The 12,579-nt window shown below is 48.6% G+C and overlaps 5 protein-coding genes and 1 non-coding gene across 6 annotated transcripts; 3 read left to right on the top strand and 3 right to left on the bottom strand.

The window, feature by feature from the left end:
• The first annotated feature begins 1,346 nt into the window (after nt 1-1,346).
• Nucleotides 1,347-1,418, top strand: tRNA. Its single transcript has one exon. It is a non-coding gene; the product is annotated as a tRNA-Asp (tRNA).
• Nucleotides 1,419-2,053: 635 nt separating this feature from the next.
• Nucleotides 2,054-2,647, bottom strand: FPRO_13326 (uncharacterized protein; the record flags this gene model as incomplete). The annotated part of the gene is made up of 1 exon (XM_031222765.1): nt 2,054-2,647. The coding sequence occupies one exon, from the start codon at nt 2,645-2,647 to the stop codon at nt 2,054-2,056; it is 594 nt and encodes a 197-aa protein (XP_031088192.1).
• Nucleotides 2,648-6,075: 3,428 nt separating this feature from the next.
• FPRO_13327 (uncharacterized protein) lies at nt 6,076-6,468 on the top strand (the record flags this gene model as incomplete). The annotated part of the gene is made up of 1 exon (XM_031222766.1): nt 6,076-6,468. The coding sequence occupies one exon, from the start codon at nt 6,076-6,078 to the stop codon at nt 6,466-6,468; it is 393 nt and encodes a 130-aa protein (XP_031088193.1).
• A 1,362-nt stretch (nt 6,469-7,830) lies between these two features.
• On the bottom strand, nt 7,831-8,497 carry FPRO_13328 (putative translation machinery-associated protein 20; the record flags this gene model as incomplete). The annotated part of the gene is made up of 2 exons (XM_031222767.1): nt 7,831-8,431; nt 8,484-8,497. 2 exons carry the CDS (start codon nt 8,495-8,497, stop codon nt 7,831-7,833), a joined length of 615 nt encoding a protein of 204 aa, XP_031088194.1.
• A 443-nt stretch (nt 8,498-8,940) lies between these two features.
• On the bottom strand, nt 8,941-9,252 carry FPRO_13329 (uncharacterized protein; the record flags this gene model as incomplete). The annotated part of the gene is made up of 2 exons (XM_031222768.1): nt 8,941-9,078; nt 9,142-9,252. The coding sequence occupies 2 exons, from the start codon at nt 9,250-9,252 to the stop codon at nt 8,941-8,943; spliced, it is 249 nt and encodes an 82-aa protein (XP_031088195.1).
• Nucleotides 9,253-11,382: 2,130 nt separating this feature from the next.
• FPRO_13330 (uncharacterized protein) lies at nt 11,383-12,201 on the top strand (the record flags this gene model as incomplete). Its single annotated transcript, XM_031222770.1, has 1 exon — nt 11,383-12,201. One exon carries the CDS (start codon nt 11,383-11,385, stop codon nt 12,199-12,201), a length of 819 nt encoding a protein of 272 aa, XP_031088196.1.
• Nucleotides 12,202-12,579: the final 378 nt, after the last annotated feature.

Below are 12,579 nucleotides of genomic sequence, written 5' to 3' on the forward strand. Positions count from 1 at the left end.
AATTTCGTTTCTTTCCGGCTGTAGGCCACAAAGTCTGTAGCTGCTGGCTTCATGTTAGCATCTAAGCTGTAACTCGTGGATTGCATATTCAAAGGGTATCTCGCCGCTCTCACTGTGATAGACCAGTCTGGTAGACCTCTGGGGTCTTGCTGGCAAGCTCTTTGACTTTGAAAGATGCAATTCCTGGTTTCCTCGTAAAGAAGCAAATAATCTGTGTGGTTTCTGACTGAGGTGTTCCTGGTAGACTTCGGACAAGAAGGCGACTTGTCGTGACGGAGGCTGAGGTCGGGTGTCTTGCCTTGACAGACCAGGACTTGTCTTTGGCCTTGACTTTAGTTGTACATGAAAACCTTGATGAGGGTAGCCAGAATGGTAGAAATCCCAGTCTCCGACTTGGGGCTCCTCGCCTGTATGGCTTCGTCCGTTTCCGTCGAGATGGCTCATCTACTAGATTCGCGAAAGTGTGCTCGCTTCCCAAGCTGAATCCTCAGGATTCGTCAGCCTCTTGCAGGACATCGTTTTGCTTTTCTTTCTATTGGAATTATTGTTGGTCTTGGGCGACAGTTGGGGTTCTTGCGTATACGACGGGAAACATGCGGTGTTTCCATATTGTCCCCAGGCGACATGAGCTTTTTCTTGGTTGTGAGTCGGAGCATACTTGAGGATGTGGACATCAGGGGTTGTTCGCTTCTTTCTTAACATCAAGCAAGTCAGCAGAGGGTCTTTGTACCCGCACGAAGCTTTGCACAGCTCGTATGGAAACCAGATCAAGAAATAGAATGGCTCAAGAAACCTGTATTGACAAGACACATGCGTAAAGAGATCTGTCTCGGGCCTTGAGTGGGTCACAACAGACGGCACGCGCAGTCTTATGTGTTGAGTGATGTCGTGGCCTGACTGTGCCAAAGTTCTATGGCCAGGAAGAAAAGTAAAAGGAAGCAGCTGCCACAATCTAGCGTAAGATCTTCAGGCTTGAGCGGTCAGACGAGCCAGATGACTCAGGTTACTAAGGAGGGACAGTGGCCGTCATTGTTCCATGATATCTTGACTGAAAGAAAGCGGTGTTGCAAGTGAAGGTAAGGGAGAAAGGAGTTTTGTCGATGCTGGATAGGTAAAGAGGGTATGTGAAGGCTGTCGGCATTTAATCCCCTTTGCAAGCGCTCCAGGTTATGGATTTTCGAATCTCTAAGTGCTTAATTAATGGTCCTCTGCGTATCAATTAATTGATACGGTTAGCTCTTCCAAATTGGTGATATATGGTCAAATTTGGCTGGAGAAAGACTCCCTGTATATACTGTATTTGCCGACTCCCTACCACAACCCACTACAACAGGTTCAACCTGTTATCTTCCGTAGTATAGTGGTCAGTATGCAAGCTTGTCACGCTTGAGACCCGGGTTCAATTCCCGGCGGGAGAGATCCAGCCACCTGTGATACACAGGCGATCATTTTTTGTGTTTTTGTTCATCTCCTCGCTATGTCAAGAGATATTCAATATGGCCAATTGCTGTCGGCCATTTAATTTTTTGTGATTGTTGGTTCTAAACCTGGAACAGTGACAACAGATCTTGGCGTGCGTCGCTGGGGTGTTTGGGTGTGCTTCCAGGGTCTAGCTGCGCTAATTACAGTTAGCAGATCGCAATGATCGACATTCATGCATTGGAAGTTTGCAGGACAAAGTCCCCTGATTCATGATCTGCTATTTGTCTTGTTTGTCATGAGCAGCAATTACCATGAATGCGGCCAAATTGAACACACATTGGGTCGTTTTTACTTTGCAATCTGGTGATGGAAGTGTTGGAGAGGGATGGATGGGTGACTGACTACAGAGTGGACTGATTAGATGGTTGTTCACTTTCGAGATATTAGATACAATGGCAATGAACAAATATTGATAGAAGCAAATCAGTATTGAATATGTACTCTATCCAGGTTCTATGAACCAATCAAAACGCTGTTATAATGAATAACTGTGACCCTCTAAACCCAATGACCTCAACCAAGAGGTTATGCAAAAAGTATGTGCTAGAAACGTTCCATCATCAACCAGACTTTACTCGCCGGGCTGGACCTGGGAGTACAAGCAGCCAACAGGCTTCTCAACCTTGGCGGCCTTGACGGAGAAGGGAACACAGTTCTTGTTACCGCCGGGGTTGTCAATGCTGTTGTAGACCCAGACAGACCAAGAGGTCTTCTCGAGGTCGTCGCCATTGGGGCAGGCAACGAAGCCGGAGCCGCCGTTGGTGAGGATGCCGTCCTTGTCGATCTTCCAGCCATTGCGCTGGCCGTTCCTGGGCATAGGCTGAGCGCCAGTGGTGTAGCCGAACTTGCCCTGGCCCATGCCGGAGAAGTCGACGTAGGCCTGCTGGCCAGGGAAGCCGACGGAGTAGAGCCAGAGCTCGTCGTTGTAGAGCTGGAAGGTGACGTCGTTGTGGTGCTTGCCGTCGTCGCAGCTGGCCTCCTGCTTCTTGAGCTTCAGCTCGAAGGACTCCTTGTTGGCCTGGATGTAGCTGAAGTGGATGGGGCTGGCGGAGCGGAGGGCGAGACCGTTGAAGTAGGTGGACTTGGGAGTGCTGCTGGCCTTGGGGGCAGCAGAGACGACGCCGGCGGCGACGAGGGGAGTGATTAGAAGAGCCTTGATCTGCATGACGGCGGTTGTTGTGTTGTTGTTGTGGTGGTGGTGTTTTAGAGTGGTTGAGTGTTGATTGGGATGAGGGTGAGGATGAGGATGAGAGTGTGAGTGATGAGTGAGTGAGATAATGTCGAAAAGAAGATAAGATCGATACTCTTATATACATATTCTCTCCCCTTGGTCGTCTTCATCTCGCATCGTCATAGCTGAGATCGTCTTCGGCAGTTGTCCCAATAACGGGCTCTAAGCCCCAGCCCCAAGTCCGAAGGTCCGCGGTGAGGACTAAGGGGACCAACGCTGGAGGGTCGCGGCATGTCGCCCGCCTCGCGGAAGAATAAAGAATACGAGGTATCTCCACAGTCCACTGTAACTCAACAACTATCACCCTGAAATAAACCCACTGCATCCCCATAATGCATTGAGAGCTCAGGCGGTCGAGCCGAGAACCCCCAGGTCCAGGCCCCAGAAGCGTTGCTGGGCATGGCTAAAATTGTAAGGGTCAGGCCAGCCAACGCCAACGCTAGGGATAACGGCAGCCCAAAGCAAGCCACCCGTGACCAGAGCCCAACCCCAGGCCGAGCCAGCAATTGAACTCTCTAAAATTAGCAACGTCCAGTCTTTTCTAGAATCTATCGTTCGATGCCGAGGCACTCAATCTCGCACTAGCTAATGCGTGGACCCTCCGTGCTTGGCTACAGACGTCATAGTCTCGATTCCTAAAGGCCTAAGCTAAGCTAAACTGACCTGACCTGACCACTGGCAATGGCAATGGCATTAAACTTGTCTATGGGCCACCGCCACAAATGGAGCTCCTCGTAAATGCGAGCTTCTTCATGCAGAGACACGTTGGCCAAGAACGATAATTCAGGTGGAATACTACTTCTGCTGCGATGCCGAGTTCCGCTATTCTGATGATGTTGAATAATTCGGAAAAGTTTCTTCATTAGGGGGCGGAAGTCTACCCGGAAATAGTAGCCTATGTTAAGGCTCTAGGTTAGGAGCACGAATATTCCGTCATGATCAGTCACTCAAAGCCTGCCAAGATCAAGCCCCATAGAATAGTATCTCAACATGGGATGTTCCTCGCAGAAATGTATCTATTTGTGGCTGAGCATAGCATGAATAGGAGAATGGCAGTTTCTCCGCTACTATCCAAGGTTCAGAATGCCATATATTGTGGAAATGTAGGGACATTGGCAGTGGGCCTTGGCCAGTTTCAGCTATAGTGCCCCAGATTATGAAGTCCGATCCCTGGACTTTGCTCTTGACGTGGTATTCCAAGCACCTGATCTGCAAAATCTAACGAGATTGGACGGAATAATACGAGTTCTAGTGCCGATCAGCCCGTATTCAACGACAACAGTTAACATGACGTTCACCATCTGATATCATTGATTGAGTTCCCTTTGTGCGAAGTGACAATCAAGTTTATAACGTTGCAGTATCTCAATGAGAAACGCTCGTCCTTCAATTCCGATAGAACGAATCTGCAGCTAAAATAGGTGCTAGCTAAGGTAGTGTTGATCCGGTAACAAGGTATACTGAAGCGTAATCAAGATAATCAAACTCAATCATGCTTTGTTCGAGAATAGCTCGCACAACGTTCAGAGCTCATTACCTCACTTCAACTAACGTCAAGAAATCTCAAGCTCAAGGCACAGCCTTTGCCGTGACAGCATAGTCGTACATAATTAGATTCTGTTCCAATATATACTAGCCCTGCACCCAGCAATGCCAGCATATAGAACTATCAAAGTCACATCCCTGACAATATTAAGAGGCTGCCCCAGGCTGCCTCTCCTTCTCTCGTACAGTGTCGAGCCAAACTCTTGGCCGAATTTTCATTCTTGCTGTCACGATGATGATGATCTACGCTCAAGCGGTGGCAAAGACTTACTCCCAAAGCGCGCCAATCGTGGGGTAGACCACGATGCACACGATTTGCTCAAAGGCAAGTTACATCTCTTGGCATTGGAGATCAATTATCACAGTCGATCATTGAGGCTTTGAAATGGAAGAAGATGCAACATTTGGGGTAGGCTCCGGATAATGCAAGGGGACTTTGACAACAACGAGTCTCGTTTTGCCGCTGCTGCACTCGTCATTATTTTCTCTTCTCTTTTTGTGAAAGGTTATCTACTAAGCCGTAAAGCTGATTTCCCTGCTCTCATTCAAGAATATTTGCTAAATCAAACAGCTATTATTTGGCGAATCAGCCAGAGTTGCAACAGCTAAAAACTGTTGAGGTCGTCAGACAAACGCCTCTGAATCTCAAATCATATCAAGATGTTAACTTCGTTGAATATATTTATTCGATGCTTAGACTTCCGCTAGCAGAGACTTTTAACCGCCGACGGTACCGCTGAGTATAAGATTGACAATATGGTTGCACCCGGGACATCCAGCATCAGGAACATGCGACTAAGCCACACCGAGGCCTCCGGATCGACATTGTGTATGTCTATCAGCGACCCCAAGGCTCTTTAAACACTCCAGATCTCTGTTGGAGGGCTGTGACAGAGAAACCCGGGACGCTATGGTATAAGATCCCAAGAGCTGGGGGGGGTTTTTCTTCAGCACAAGAACATCTTGACAGTGCTTGAGCTCGACATGTCAGAGTTTGGTCACACAGAAAGCAAAAGTGGGAGAATGGCCGGCCGGATGGGGGATCTTGAGCAAAGAAGTGACGAACAACACCAGCTTGAGAGGAAGTCAAACAGGGTCCTTTTCTGGCTGAGACATGCCTGATGATTGTTTCTATAGGCCAATCGTCGGGTTTACACGATTTTAATTCGAATTTACCTTAGAATTGGCATCAATCCTCTCAGGCAGTCATATGATCTTCGACGGCCACCATTCAGACTTATTGATGATCTGCCCCCTGGTCTGGAAAAATTCTATCTCCATGAATATTTCGAAGATGAGAGTTATAAAATCGATAGCCATATTGAAGAGCTTTACAGCAAGAGTGAAGAAGGCAAAGTCTATGCAGCTAATGTCTACAAAAGCTACGAACTGGAATCCATAGACGAGTCCTGGCAACGGCCAGAGCAGAAGTCTAAATGGATTCAATCTTCAGTATAGTAAGCCATGAGCAATATTTGAGTTTTGATCAACAGTCTGTCAGTAAATAGGTGGCGCCTCACATACATGGTGTTTCATACGCATCACAGATGTCTTTGTTACACTTAGCAATAATTCAGATTTCAGAAAATTATAAGCAGTTTACGTTTGAAATGAAATGAGGTTAACATAGACTTTATCCCAAGATAGTGGCAGTCTAACTGAATGAGGTATATGCATAAGCAGACTCCAGATATGTCTTATCTCACTCAGCTGCACTTAAACTTCTCAACCTCGACTATTTCCATACTATCAAGGTTCCTGATTGGATCCCCAAATCTAACTCTGGAAGCGATAGCTGCCTTTCGCCACATCCAAACATGACAACATTCTCGTCCATTCCCCCCTATATCCTCGGCGGCGCCTGTGTCAGCCGTGGAGTAATGGCTCTCCTCTCACCACGAAAAGAGTACGGCCATGTCGGTCTTCTCCTAGAACCTAGCAAAATAAACACCGAAGGCGGTTCTGTTTCACCTCTGATGTACTTCAAGGGTCTTCGTGAGATATCATATGGTCTTATGTTGATGGCACTGCAATATCAGGGCAACGAGAGCGCCGTGACGACGTTTTCCGCGATATTGTCAATCGTGAGACTTGGTGATGGGTTGGTTGTCTGGATGAACGGCGGTGATGAGCTGCGATATAAAGCTGCTGGCCATTGGATTACAGGACTGGGGTTTGTTGGATGGGTGATTTGGAGATGGAGTTACTAGGAATTCCAAAGCTGAAAGAGAAGTTATATCGGACTGCAGTCATAGACACATATCGATTCCGAACCCCAGGAAGGCTGCAGCTTTTCTAAACACGACTCAGCTCCTCGCTCTTGTAGATACCAATTAACTTAGTATGTATTGTGTCTCGTGAATTCTTCCCTAAGTTGTGAGCACTCGGTAAATTCTTCCGTAGAAGACGTATTACAACCATCAGAGGCATCGACATAGAGCAATTGAAGCTATTTAAACTACGTATTTGACCTTTATTCAGCCTTTGCCTTTCATCGTAGCCATGGGCTAAGAGACCACCCAAAACCCTCAACCGGTATGACAAGAACATCATCAACTCACGCTCAACTACAAACCTAGCTGTACACTTACCAGAGGAATAAAAACTAATCATTGCTATCCAAAGCTAAATTTACTCATAGTAAGCCCAGAACGGGATTCATAGGGTTCGTGGTCGCAATATGGATCGACATCAAATGTTCAAAGAGTCCGAAAACGGAAAACCCGAGCATGAGTTGCACAATGACTTCGAGATACAGCCTTTAAGGCCTTTACGAGTAACTGAACCTTTATGTGATTCAGTTCGATCGAGAAGGTCATATGCGAACCTTTGCCGGCCTGAGACTAAGGCTTCATTTGGCGATGGCTCGACTTACATGGAGCCAGTCTGACACTTTTTCAGACACCAGGACCCTTATATCCAGTCTCGTTCACCCTGTAACTTAAACACTCAATCGATGTTCCATACGGAAAGTCCTTTCCTTCTTATTGTATGAGACGTGGTCGCTGTGAATGAGGTTGACACAGCTGTAGGTCGCATGACAGGATGTCTCATGGATTGACAGCGACACGACAAATCAATTTCTGTTTATTGCCGTGAGGGCTGAAAGCTCTTCTCATAAACAAGCACCGGGCGATATCTATTTCCGTATGTGAGCTCTTTACAGCCATGAAAGAGAATGGTCTTGCTTCGATCTTCACCAGTCGCATTACGATGCAATGTCGACAGTAGGCCTGGATCAACAGAACTGACCAGCCTACCCTCCAGCAATTCCCTACCAAGAGATTAATGCTCTGTCAATTCTATCAGCCATAGAGTCTCACCTTATGATCGCGCGATAAGTAATCTTCGACCATCAGTGCAAAGTTTCCTCGTCCTGTATGAATAACGCAATCAATCATTGCCAAAACCAAGATGTACCAGTCTATTTATGACCTTTTTTGTTTTCCAGAATACATTTAAACCAGTCATGATCATCTCATTCATGTCTCTCCGCTTTGAATTGTGTCCCCCTCCCCCTTGTTCATTGGTATCACAAAACCCTACTCCGATCCCCAACACCAAACCACATTTTACTCAGTGCTCAAGTTCCACAGTCCATCGCCCAAATAATGCGCGTCCTCAATCACGGGTCCCTTACCCTTTGCCTTGACCTCCTTGGTACCCGCGACGAGTGTTCCCACCGCGCAGGCCTCCTCCTTGCCCTCAGCTATGACAACCACAGGCTCGCCCTTGACAAGCTCTCTGCTCCATCGTCCCTCCTCGTCCATCTTCTGATCCATCTCCTTGCCCTCTTGTAGACCCTCGGGTGCACCATCAGCAGGCAGTCTGCCACCCGGGGAAGTCAAGCCAGGGGCCATGAGGGTAGCGCCCGAGAGGACGAAGCGAATGGCACCACGGTCTATACGAATGCTGGGGAACGCTTGAGGGAAGCGGTGTACGAGACGGAGGTGAGGAACAAGGATGCCAGTGAGATCCTGTTGGTAGAAGAGAGGTGTCGAGTCGAGAACGTAGAGTGTGTTGCGGTCGGTCAGCTTCATGCTCGAAAGGGAGGCCTTCTTGGGCAGAATCTCGTCGATGTAGGGGTTGAGGAGAGGGTATGTGTCAAGGAGGCCCTGGCGAAGGGAGCGCTGGACGGAGGATTTGAGCTTTTGCTTCGGTGAGCCCTGGATTCTGGTCATGGTTAGATGAGAGGTTTGAGAGGTTTCATGGTGGGGGGATGTACTCTTTCTTGAACATTGCGGTAATTTAACGGCAGTGCCGAAGTAAATCTAATACTGGAGTTGAGCTCTGTAGTTTGTAGAACAAATAAAGAGAAAATGAATGGTAGAGAAGCTGAACTTGTCGTGTCGTGTCGGGACGTATCGTGTCTTGGTGGGGTGCTTTTGGTATGGAAAAGTCAAGTTGACAAGTGCCCCGCGGCATCGGTGGCGGGGTAAATCTCGAGATGCAATAACAGAGGCACAGCACCAAAGTCCCCAAAATACCATCACAACTGGAGCATGCAGCACGCGATCACAATTAATAGACACAACGGACAGTTTATAGGGAAAATCCATAATCCTGTTATTCTCTTGCGCCTTCGCCGTTACAGGCGAATCCTGTTCCCATCATTAAGGTATCGTACATTAACAATGCCCCTCCTTTTGGTGGACGGGTCAAGTCTACCAAGCACCGCCAGATCAGCCCTTGACGACATGTGAAACAGTTCCGTCATCCTTGAGGTGAACGTTGAGTCTATCCTCCTTGAAGTCCTTTGTGACCATCATTCCTGGCTCGATGATGCGTGTCTCCTGGGGGAGATCTCGCTTAGCAAAGACCTGTTCGTCATCGTTAGCAGCGTGTTTAAATAGGTAGCGTAAAGATGTTTCGTGACAACATACAGTCTCGGTCGATGTCTCTTCGTCGGAGAGCTTCTTGCCGACGAGCTTGTTCTGCCATTCCTCGGCCTTATCGCCGGATGTTGAGTTGATACCAGGAACAACGAGAGGCATGATGGGCGTTGTCTTTATTTTACGTGTGGTAGATGGTTCGATAAGTGTAGTGAACTCTACGGTGCAGAAGAAAGAAGATCAAAGAGTCGGTTGCTTCCTTTTATACATAAAGCTTGCGTGGAATCACTGCATTACATATGAGGCAAAAGCAAGAAGCTCACGCCAAAGTTGATGACGTAGACTCACATGGCTAATCCCCAGATTCAGTTCGATTGGCTACGCGTCGGTTACTCAAGGGACAAAACATGACGTGCGCGCGAAAGAGGGGGGATGTTTAAAATCGATCAAGATCTCGGGCATTTTTTTAATGTTTGTTCATGTCATTTGCTAGTGAAATAAATGATTGACAAGTGATGTGTCTTGGCATTAGAATTATGCTTTTCTGTCAATCTCAGGCACTGACCACTACAACCTAAGTGCTGCTCGGCATTTTCAGCCCCTGAACATCACCTGTATGTAGGTATCTTTAGCGAGCCAAGGTTGATTCGGGACATCCCGATGAGATAAAGCAATGAAGGCGGAAAGTATCAGGATGTTCTGTTTGCGGGCACGAGGTTCGTCAGGGTATAGAATCAGATCCTCTTACTACCTACGATGGGATGCAGCTATTTGATGGCGTCGGGATGCGCGACAGGGTCCATCTCAGCTGCATAACGCCTATGAATACATGTAAGCAGAGCCAGAGGCAGAGTAAGCTCAGGACGTTGACCGCTTATACAACATCTCTTCTCATTCTGTCCAGAGACGTGTTTCTCTAGTCTGTAGTCTGTATTCTGTATTCTGCTTGATATGATACCTGCTGTTCCTCCAATATACACACAAACACATGGCAATTGCAACAAATGAAGGAAGTCGATTGAAATGTCATCTCCTTCATGCTTCACCCCACAACCGTCGTCGCACCAGATGTCCAAAACTTGGCGTCGATTGGTTGCTGCACCGCCATCCTTGCCAGCCAGCGGTGTTGTGCTGTTATCCGCTCTTTCAGCCACTTCAATCAGCGCTTGCGGGAAGACATGGCAAGGCTTGGGCTTACGTAGGTGGGTGGTTTGCGCAAGGAGAGCCCGAGAGTCAAGTTTCAGCATGTCAGCAGTAATTGAAGGACTGTGACAACTTCTTGTGACACTTCGTACATCTTTACTGTAGAAATCAGATTGTTCTCATAGCAATATATGTATGTAAACATGTCTCGGTTCTGTTTGTTGATGTTTGTCTTTGTCTTGAATCCAGCTCAGCCCAGCTCCGGTGCTGGCTAGCGGGTTGGCTAATAAGTTCCCACCTGTGATCCTGCATCATCAGCAAAGTATCAGCATCAGCCGTCATCATGGCATGCGTTGGCAATGGATATTGATCAGACTCGTCCTTGGTGGACTCGACGGCAACGTACATACAGACACTACCACTCCAAATAGTTAACAATATCACCGCTTCTGCACCCAAAACCTAACAGAACACTCACAGCCCTAACACCTGCAAAACAAAGAACAAGACAAGGACCCTCAATCTCTTCTCATGTCCTATCCCTTTTCAGGTTTAGCCAGTTGTGGCTCAAGTCCTCTCACCCCCGTCTAGAAAGGATCCGTCTCCTCATCTCCCCTTTTTTTAGCACAAGCAACGCTCTAAAGATCCCCATAATAATAATAAGAGCCTGTAACATGGACTTGTTGCTGCCAGCTTTTGCCAGTGGCCAGTAGCCAGTAAGCACTGCCAGCCAGCCTACCAGCCCAAAGACCGCCTCATATCCCCTGCCTCTCTTTCGCTCTCTCACTGCCTCTCTTTTTTTTTACTCCATTTCCAAGGACCCTCCCTCACCCAGAGAAACCAAGATTCAGCCCAGAAAGAAACGGACGGATAATCCCTTCCATTTCCCATCCCATTCGCTTCGTTTCGCTTGCTCCCTCTCCTTGTTTCTTCCTCTTTTTTTCTTCCCTATCGTTCCCCATCAAGACCACCAAACAAACCCACCCTCCCCCAATTTCATCCTCTCTCCCCTTTTTGGATTGAGCGTGTCTTGGTTTCAGGCGCCCAATTCGTATTCGACATCAGAAATTACAGAGCTTGCTGGGCATCCTCTCGATCGAAACCTAATCTCCAAAAACAATAACGAAAAAACCGTTGAACCCGTTCATCATGCGCTTCTCAACCGCCATTCTCTTCGCTGGCAACGCCCTTGCCGCTGTCCAGCAAGAGTGTCTCGCCAACCACCACGAGGACCTCGCTGCCTTTGCTGACTGTGCCAACAAGGGCGCCCTCTCGTACTGCCTCGCCAACCTCAAGGAGACCGACGAGGCCGCCCTCAAGACCTGCTACACCTCTGCCGGCTGCTCCCCCGACGCCGCCGCCAAGGAGGCTCACTACACCTTCGAGCGATGCTCCGAGATCGCCAAAGCCGGCGAGCTCAAGAAGCGCTACGAGGCCGCTCCCATGCCAGCCATCATCCCCCGCGTCGAAGCCGCCGCTGCCATTACCGACGGCCCCAAGGCCACTGGTGAGCTCAAGAAGCGTGCCGATACCTCGAGAGGAACCGACTGCTACACCACCTTCAAGAAGAGTACCGAGCAGTGCGATCTCGAGACCGTCTCGGATAAGACCAAGACCGCCACTTGCTACAGCACTGAGATCAGCACCAGCTCGTGCCGCTCCGAGGTTATCTGCACAACCGATTCTTCCGCCGATGATATTTGCATGACCAAGAAGGAGATGGACACCGCCGGTATCATCATCGCCATCGTCTTCGCTGCGTCAGCCGCTCTTATGCTCGGCTACCTCACCTTCATGTGCTGCCGCGACCGCAAGGAGCAGAAGCGTCTCGTCGCGAAGTCTGAGGCCGTCGCCTTGGCCCGTGCCGCCACAAAGAAGCAGCGCGCTGCTCAGCGCCAGCCCCTCATCCGTAACGCCTCGGGCCAATCCGCCCCCGGCGCCGGCAACCCCTTCCAGGACCGAATCTAGGCGGATCGGTCTCGTCGAGGGGGGGCTGCGGGAACGAGGCAGCTTCACCGAGTCTCTGAAGAGTATTTATATCAGAATTGAGCTCTTCGGATGGCCCATGGAGCTGCCTCTTTCCAAGTACTCGCCATCTCTTTATAATGCCTGTGTGAATGCCAGCGCGGGGGAAATATCCAAGGCTTGGAAATCTTCAAGGCCGAGGATGACGTGTTTTTCGATACCTTGATATCAGGCCCGGAGGGGAACAAACCTTACATGACATGTTTGAGTATTTTGGAGCAATGGGAAAGGATAAAGTCTGCAACTTTGGTGCGCGAATGTATCTATTCATCTACCTTATGAAATGGGGACGGTCACAGCTAGACGTTGAATTAAAGTATT

This window comes from Fusarium proliferatum (genome assembly GCF_900067095.1).
Source record: "Fusarium proliferatum ET1 genome assembly, contig: FPRO_scaffold012, whole genome shotgun sequence".
NCBI classification, from domain to species: domain Eukaryota; kingdom Fungi; phylum Ascomycota; class Sordariomycetes; order Hypocreales; family Nectriaceae; genus Fusarium; species Fusarium proliferatum.